Source organism: Gobio gobio (genome assembly GCF_949357685.1).
Source record: "Gobio gobio genome assembly, chromosome: 22".
In the NCBI taxonomy this organism is placed as follows: Eukaryota; Metazoa; Chordata; class Actinopteri; order Cypriniformes; family Gobionidae; genus Gobio; species Gobio gobio.
In genome coordinates, this window is record NC_137118.1 from 7,186,364 (window position 1) to 7,195,185 (window position 8,822).

The 8,822-nt window shown below is 35.3% G+C and overlaps 1 protein-coding gene across 2 annotated transcripts; it reads left to right on the forward strand.

Annotated features, from left to right (window-relative positions):
• The first annotated feature begins 256 nt into the window (after nt 1-256).
• On the forward strand, nt 257-8,188 carry LOC307118304 (uncharacterized protein). 2 transcript variants are annotated; one of them, XM_079803884.1, is made up of 5 exons: nt 257-378; nt 1,016-1,327; nt 1,437-1,709; nt 4,885-4,980; nt 7,708-8,188. In XM_079803884.1, exons 1-5 carry the CDS (start codon nt 315-317, stop codon nt 7,839-7,841), a joined length of 879 nt encoding a protein of 292 aa, XP_079660010.1. In that variant the 5' UTR covers nt 257-314; the 3' UTR covers nt 7,842-8,188. The 2 variants fall into 2 exon arrangements, with proteins under 2 accessions (XP_079660010.1, XP_079660011.1); XM_079803885.1 differs by lacking the exon at nt 257-378 and having other exon boundaries at nt 1,042-1,093; nt 1,200-1,327; nt 7,708-8,181.
• Nucleotides 8,189-8,822: the final 634 nt, after the last annotated feature.

The window sequence follows — 8,822 nt, forward strand, 5'->3', positions numbered from 1 at the left end:
CTCTCTATTTTCATTTCCTCAATCGAATACGCAACAACAAAGACAATGAGTCAGAAAGATTTCAGTTCAAGATAACTAAAGCTCTATTTAAAGAAATACATCAAGATTTATAAACACAGTCCTTTCAGAATGGTGTAAAACAATGTGATGATAATATAAGTAGTTAATCTCTGAGTGCCTGACCAATGTAAGGTTGATGGTTGTTGTTTTTTTTCTTGTGATCTACATTGTGGGTGGGCACATGAAGAGGAAGTTCATCACTCAGTATGAGTGTGTGAGTGTGCAGAAGTGTCAGACACACTGAGCGCATCAACATGTATTTAAAACGGATTACAAACTGTCTTTTATTTTTGACTTTAATTTATCTCCTGCATACAGGTAAGAGACTTCAGTTATATTTATTTTACCCTTTTATTTAAAGCAAAGAAGTATAATATATAATACAATGTCTCAGTTGTGACTTACACCGTCTAAGAAATATTATTGACTAAAATCAGCGATGTGATAAATGAATGCATCTTAGATCTTTTTTCAAATGAATGTGATATATGTACTGTATATCTGAAAGGAACGTTCTGCTGTTGGTTACACAAAACAACAACCCTAGTGATGGGCTTAATAAATGCAGAAACACTTTACAATATGGTCTCATTTGTTAACATTTGTTAATGCATAAGATAACATGAGCAATATATTTTTTGCAGTGTTTATTAACCCTTATCAATGTTAGTTAATACAAATACAGATGTTCATGTTAGTTCAACTAATGTGAGCAAATGCAACTTTTGATTTAAAAATGTGTAAATGTAGAAATTAACATGAACTAAGATGAATAAATGCTGTAAAAGTATTGTTCGTTGTTATTTCGTGTTAACTAATGTAAACTTTATTGTAAAGTGTTAATGCGTATTGTATGTGGTAGACTTTCTGTGATGTCTTTCATAATAATGATATATGTGCTGTATATTTGAAGGCAGAATTCTGCTGTTACACTGAAATGTGTGTCAATCCACAGATGCGGAGTCTATCAGAGCAGATGAAGGAAAGACTGTCCATCTGCCCTGCCACTCACTGCCTGATGAGAGGGATAAAGGTTCTGTAAAGTGGACAAAAAATAGTGGAACTATTTGTGATTGGCATTTTAATATTAACAGTGGAACTTTCACCGGAGAATGCATTCCTCGTTTTACACTCAACAGAACGTCTTTTACACTAAGTATAGAAAATGTCCAGTTCAGTGACTCTGGAGATTACAGCTGTAAAACAATGAGAATGATTCCACCACCGACACTGGACAACACCTCAAATGTGATACTCCATGTTGAAGGTGATTTTACATTTTATAAATTACTTATTTATTTGAACTGTCCACTTGTTGTAGACCATCTTGATGTCTGTAATAAACATCATTTCCATCTCCACTACAACACACACAGGTCTGTCCCTGCAGCTACAGAACAGCAGTAATGACACCTGTGTCCATCTGATCTGCTCTCTGAAGAGTCTGAACCCTGAGCTGGTGAACTTCACCTGGACCAGAGAGGGTCAAGGGTCACTTAATTCATCCACATCTTCTGAGATGAACAGTGAGCTGCATCTGTGTAAACCTGACTGGAGAGATGGAGACACGATCATCTGCCACGCCAGCTACTCAAATAGCCAAATCCAAAGAAGTATAAACCTCACCTCACAGAATGTTCCTGGCAATGGTGGGTCATTTAAACTACCCGTCACTTTAACCGAAATAAACTACTACAATGTTTAATTTAGCCAACTAAACCAAGTCAAGTCAGCAAATTTCCACCAACCTTATCGTTTTCAGCCAAACTGCTAGTGGAAACAATACTGAAACCACATATACCTTTTAAATGTTCGATATAGAGCATATTATTTGTTCAAATAATGGGCTTTGACTTTAACCAGACTAAAACTAAATAAATAACTGTTTTTCTGCTTTACAAAGATAAGGATCATACATGCATTGCAAAGTTCTTTGCTCACCAGTGTATTTTGAAAAAAGTTGACAGTCACCGCCAGCGTTTTTGACTTTCATATCCCTTAGAATAGCCTATTTTGTTGTATGAATATCTGAACATATAAAAAAAACAGACCTCTGCTTTTAAACAAACAAAAAAAAAAATGTATTCTACTTTTATGCATCCCTTTATATCAACACTTGAATGTGGGTAAGCTAAAAAAAATTGAGCAAAAATGCTGAGAAAATCACATTTTTGTCCAATACTACGTCTGGATCATATTCAGAACGATGATTAAAACACAGATGGAGAAGATTGAGTTAATCAACACCCCACACAGTCCTGGGTCGACATCTCATTCAGTAACATTAGGCAGTTTTGATTTATATGCTGTTTAATGTTGATGATCGGCATCTGATTACATATGATATTGCTTGTTTCTGCATCTTCCTCGCATGTGTTTTGATCAGGAGATTCAGTACTCTTTTAGAAGATGTGTCAAAGCGTCGCCTAGCGTATAACAGTGAAAACACGGATTGCCGGAAGATTCTGTCAAGGGCGGGGAAAGAATTAAGGTGTACGTGTGTTACAAGTACTGAGTAATAATAATTATACATGCACTTACTATTGTGTTAGGATTAGGTTTAGGTCCATGTAATTAAACACAATTTATAGTAATTAGCCTACTATAGTAACTACGTTAACACTTTATTTTACAGTTTCATATATGTTACATGTAGGCCTAGTTACTATAGTAATAAATATAAAATATGCATAAATACATGCAACTAACCCTAAACCAAACCCTATAGTATGTACATGTAGTTACTTAATATTATTCAGTACTTAAATGTATAATTACAGTGTAACAAAGACACCTTCAAATAAAGTGTAACCGTAACTACATAATGCATGTGACAGACACTGTAAAATAAAGTGTTAGGCCTACCAAAAAAAGGATTTTCTTCCTCAGTATTTTTGTCTCGTTTTCCTTTTAACTATCTAAACATTCTTTAATCAAAATATACTTATTGAGAAGAAAAATTGCTGTATATTTCTATGGCATTGCTGTCTGGGTATGTCTACACGACAATGATATGCTTAACACGGAGAAATATTTCCTTTGAGTTTTCCGCATACAGACAAGACCAGTCAAAATGATCCCCATTCACACGGATCCACGAAAACGGTTAAAAGCGCTATATTCTGCTGCCAGGCCATTGGTGGTTTTTGATGTTTACACTGAGACCGGTTTCAAAAACTTGCACTTTGAAACCCATTTCAAAAGTTAGCATTTTTAGGCACCCAAAACACAGTTGACATGTAAATGAACGGCCAAAACGTATTAAAAGGTTTACAATTTTAGTTGGAAATGGTGTCGTGTAAACAGTCCCTAAGAGGAATTAGCTGGTGTGGTGGATTTACCTATAGTAGAATTAACAAAAGTTATGCAGTGTGTAGTATTTATGAGGATCTATTGACAGAAATGCAATATAATATACATAACTATGTTTTCAGTGGTGTATAAAGACCTTACATAATGTTTTCATTACCTTAGAATGAGCCATTTCTATCTACAAAGGCCCTGTCCCAAATGACACACATGTACTTTCGGTCTTGTGGACTTACAATGGCTAATACACGAGACAATAGGGTGTCCAATTTGTCATTTTAGGTCTCAGATCCGGACTCCGTAGCTGACTTCTTCCCGACAGTCAAAGCAGCGTTACGTCACGAAAGTGCGGACTCGTAGGAAGACCGCAAGGGTTTAGGGTGCCATTTGGGACACGGCCATACACCGCAGGTCCCCTTACAGTGAAGTCGCCATTTTGCGCAGCCATGTTTCTACAGTAGTCCTAAACTGACAAAATGCTCTACAGAGCGCTAGCTACTCTCCACTCTCTCAGACGCGGAGTGCAGCGGCGCAATGATATTACGCAGCGGCTGAAAATAGTCCCCAGCACAATCCCTGTGCAAGCAGGTTGTCACGTTGGTTATGTTGACGGAAGTAAGCAAATTTTCAGTCACTGCGTAATATTGGACCCTTGGTCTGTTCAAAGTTTCTTGATTATTACGCAGAAATGACAGAATAGTTCCTTGCCTAAGATTACAATTTTTCATTTTCCGCAGGTCTTAGTACACGATGTAACTACAGAAGAGTAAAGTTTTAAAAAGGAAAAATATTGAAACTCTTTGGTCATTTTTTGAGATGCTAACGGTCTAATCAGATTCATTGATCTATGCTAAGCTCTGCTAAATGTGCTACAGCCAGACCCAGAGATCGGCTGAATGGATTCGAAAACGGTAAAACTAAAAATAGTGGCGTGTTCCTTTAATTTCTGAAGTAATTTTGCTTAACAAGTAATTGTATCCTGATTTACGAAAAACAAGGAAAGCAAGACACAAATAGTGAGGAAGATTTTTCAAACTAAAACTGAAACTAAACCCATACAAAATTAGATAAAAAAACATTTAAAAAAAAAACAATAAATTTAAATTATTTTATTTACGCTACTAGCCAAGGCAACATTTCTCATTTTAATTTAGCTTAGTTTAACTTGAAATACTGAAATAAATAACTATAAATAAACACTATAGGCATATATATATATATTAATATTAAATATGTCAACACAAAAAATTACTATAACTAACTCGAATTAAAATATCGAAATGAAAACTGATATTAATTATAATTATACTAAAATAATATTAATATAATTATACTAAAATACCACTGCCTCCAAATACTAATTATTTACAGATGGTAGGAGACTTATGATGGTCTTTAGCAACCTGACTGGTTAAAATCAGGAGAGATTATTGCTGTGTTCTTGTTGTCTGTATGTCAAACATTCATCTGTGTGATGTGTATGATCTGATCGTACCCTGTCTGTGACCATGACAGCCCTGGATGGTGGACAGCTCTGGATGTGGATCATCATATGCAGTGGTGCTGCAGGCTTCATCCTCTGCATCATCCTCATTGTTGTTGTTTGTAAATGTGAGTATGGTTGTTTAACTCTTTAACAACTCAGATTACTTTGATTCATGGGGGGGGGGGGGGTTATAGTAGTAGTTTATAGTAACTGCTGAGTTACTTCCTTAAAATAGGAAATTGCACAAATAATTACTGCAGTCATATGTTACACAATAATGCAAGTTAAGAAATAGTTCAGCAGTTAAAAAAAGAAGGCAAGAATTTGACGGAAATAACGACTCCCTCCCTCTGTTCAAACACACCTCTATCACACCTCTAGATATCAATATCCTTCCTTGTGTCTATTTATGCTTTCTGTCACCATGATGTCAAACTCTCAAGAACAGTATTTTTATATTTTGAGCAAGGAAGTGAGTAAGACCAAGTTACCACAGTTTAACAAAACAAACAACAATAGGCTATCTGTCGTAGGAAAGTAACTAAGGATGTGTATTCGTCTACTGATGCATTAATAGTCATCACAGATCACTAAAAACGATTTCAAGTCGCCCTGACCTCGTATTGTAAACATATTTTAGAGACCTCCACTAGATGGCGACAAGCAACTGCGGTAAATTTGGGTCATTCCTGGGATTCGGTAATTTTTCAGTCCCCCAGACTTTTTAAAGTGGTGGTTCACCAAAAGGAAATGTTAAAAGCTTTTAACAATACGTTGGTGTGTCCATTATAATGAAATCAAAAATAATTATTGCATTTAAATCATTTTTATCATAAAATAATTCTTATTTCTATCGCACACTAAGCATTCTGTCATGTTCCTGAGGCACTTCACTGCATTTGTACTTAGAAAATATTTAATAAAATGTGCACAGTGTCTATTGTAAGTATTTATGTGTCTTGTGAAAAATATTTTTCTAAAAAAATTCAAGAAAAAAACAGACTTTAGAGTGGTGTAGGTTGACGTCATGTTGTAGGCCAACGGTCAGTTCGCATCGCAGTGGTTCCCTCGAGAAAAACCCAATAGGATTTTACCATAGGCTTTTGGATTTTCGCTTAAAACAAGCTCTGTGAGCCAACAAAAGGGTATGATACTTACATGCTTTGTCCATCAAGATAATTCATCACAGATGAACACAACTTTTATGAATTCTGAATCCGAAAGCTAAACTAACTACACCGCGGTCCCATGGTTTCAACGTCATCATCACTAAGCTTTTATCTAAAAACATTTTCCCAGACCATTTGAGTTAGACTAGCCTAGTTTATAAGAGCTGAGTTTACTCGGAGTTATACGGACTGAGTTTACCTGGCGTGGTGAAATCTTCTTGACAGCCTCGAGTCCCATTTATCCACTTGTTAGCAACCGCCTTTTTCAAGACTCGTAACAGCATAAAAAAAAAAAAAAACAAGTGGGGTAATACAGATGTATTTTATGTCGTAGAATAAACCGTGAAAGTGTCTTGTGCTTGTGTTCACCACAGACCTTATTTCAGCCATTTAACCAAAACCCCATTCAAAAAGCCCATTGACTTTGGGACAAGGGAACCGGAAGTGTTAAAATGCTACAAAGTGGCGTCATACATGTCCCTCAGTTTGAACTCAACCATCACTCCAAACATTCTGCACCTATAATCATTTAGACTTCACCCATATGTGACATAATTTACCAGAAATAACATCATTCAGGTCTCTTTAATAGTGACGTAGAAGAATATTCATGTTTTTGAGGCCTATTATAGTCAGTACATTATAGTTATATTGTCAAGCTTAACAACTCAACCCTATCACATACAATTAAGATGGAAAATTATTATTTTTGTAAATTTTATTTTAATCCATATGTATACACAATGTACTTATTTCATTGCTGCCATATATGGTCTACTCTCCTACACTACAAGAGTATCAGTGGCCATTTTATGCAACAACAAAAAAACACAACCCTCTCACGTATATTTCTCATTGTTTTGTGGTTGAAACAGGGTTTTTCACTTCATTTATGAATCATTTTAATAAAAAATATATTAAAAAGTCATGGTTTCAGTAATGATATAATCATGGCCGCTAGCAATGCCAAGGTCATGGGTTCGATTCCCAGGGAAAGCAAGAACTGACAAAAATGTAAATGTGTACCTTGAATGCAATGTAAGCTTTGGATAAAAGCGCCGGCCAAATGCATAAATTTAAATGTTCGACCCTGTCACATATTCTCTCAACTATTCTTTTGGGAAAAAATTAAGACAATTAAAAATGAAGGCGTTTCTTGCTGATTACCACCTGACATGTAAAGGAATAAAGAGACCACAGACACAATATGTATATGTTTGTTTTATAGCTTTGTGTAAAATCCTTTTTAAACAAATTCCATTTTGTCTGTTACAGGGTTGAGAATAAAATGTGTTTAAATCTGAAAAAAAATAATAATAATAAAAGGTCTTTTAATGCCTGAGATGGGAAAATATGATTTGTTAGAGGTTTGATATGTGCCTGATGATGTGGTGTATTTATAAAATGATTTATATGTAGTTTAAGGATGAAATTTTACTGAATCCCAGGAATGACCCACTAACATTAGCCACCATTATCGTCAAAAGTTTAAAAGGTTTTTTTTTAATTTTACAGTTAGGCAATCATTTTAGTAGCTCGACTTTAGTTTTACCATAACGGTTCATATTACACAAACCACTGTTATAAATTATTAAGGCCTGTCTGTGGAAAGGAACTGTATGTTGATGGTATTTCCTATGTTTTTCTCAGTCTAACTGGGTCTAAATCTGTTTGATTGCGCAGGCAGAAAGCGAGACGCAAGCGGATCTATAGTGTTCAGCAATAAAGTCTATGAGAACTTCAGTTTCGCCATGGCCCGCCAGAACACACAGCCCATTCCCAAATCTGAGCCAGAAGAGTGTATTTATGAGAACTAACTGCTTGCTGCTTGCAAATGGGACCGGTTGTTACAAAGACCGTAGCTGTGTTACATGGTTTTTCTAAGATATTTTGAATGTGAAGCAAATGGACACTTAAAAACTGTAAGTAGGCACTCTTATCAGTGTGTTTGAAGCAATATGTTCTCATTGTTTAGGTTACTAAACTATTATGTGTCGTAAATTATATAATTGAACAGGAATTCATATCTGTTTTTATTAGATAAAATGCTAAGGCATTATTACATCTCTTATTGCACTTTTTGTCATGTGAATGTTTTGGTATGGTATGAACTTATTATTGTACTATTTCATTTCTTGTAAATAAATAACATATCATAAAAGTCTTTTGTAGCATCTCTACTGTCAAACCAAACTTTTCTACAAAAATAAATGTAGTAGCTGCTTCTGTTTAGGGTTGTGACTGGGCAAACAACATATATATATGATTCAAAATTTGATTGGGAAGATTGTGATTCCTTTTTCATTACAAAGACAGGCCATTTGTCAGTCTAACAGACATTACAAACAGTTTGAATTGAATTCTAAAATGACAGGAAGCCAGTGAAGAGAAACTCAAATTGGAGTGATATGATCATGGGTTTTTTTGCACTAGTTAACAGTCTAGCTGCTGCATAACCATCTGTAAACGTGCCACTGAAGATTGAGGAAGACCATGGTATAAAGAATTACAATAGTCCAGCCGTGTAATAAATGCATGAATAACTTTCCCCAAGTCTTGAGAGGAAAGAGTCGATTTAAAGGATTAGTTCACGTTCAAATAAACTTTTGCTTATAATTTACTCACCCCCTTGTCATCCAAGATATCCATGTCTTTCTGTCTTCAGTCGAAAAGAAATGAAGATTTTTGATGAAAACATTTCAGATTCTTTCTCCATATAATGGAAGTCAATGGCCACCAACCGGTTCAAGGTCCAAATGAGAGGTTCAGTACAGCTTCACAAGGGCTTTAAACCACAT

What these genes read in the sequence shown, in the direction of transcription:
- LOC307118304 (XM_079803884.1), top strand. Translation starts at nt 315, where the DNA reads ATGTATTTAAAACGGATTACAAACTGTCTTTTATTTTTGACTTTAATT. An exon ending in TGTGATACTCCATGTTGAAG is followed by an intron (nt 1,328 to 1,436) that starts GTGATTTTACAT and finishes CAACACACACAG; the next exon opens with GTCTGTCCCTGCAGCTACAG. An exon ending in ACAGAATGTTCCTGGCAATG is followed by an intron (nt 1,710 to 4,884) that starts GTGGGTCATTTA and finishes TGACCATGACAG; the next exon opens with CCCTGGATGGTGGACAGCTC.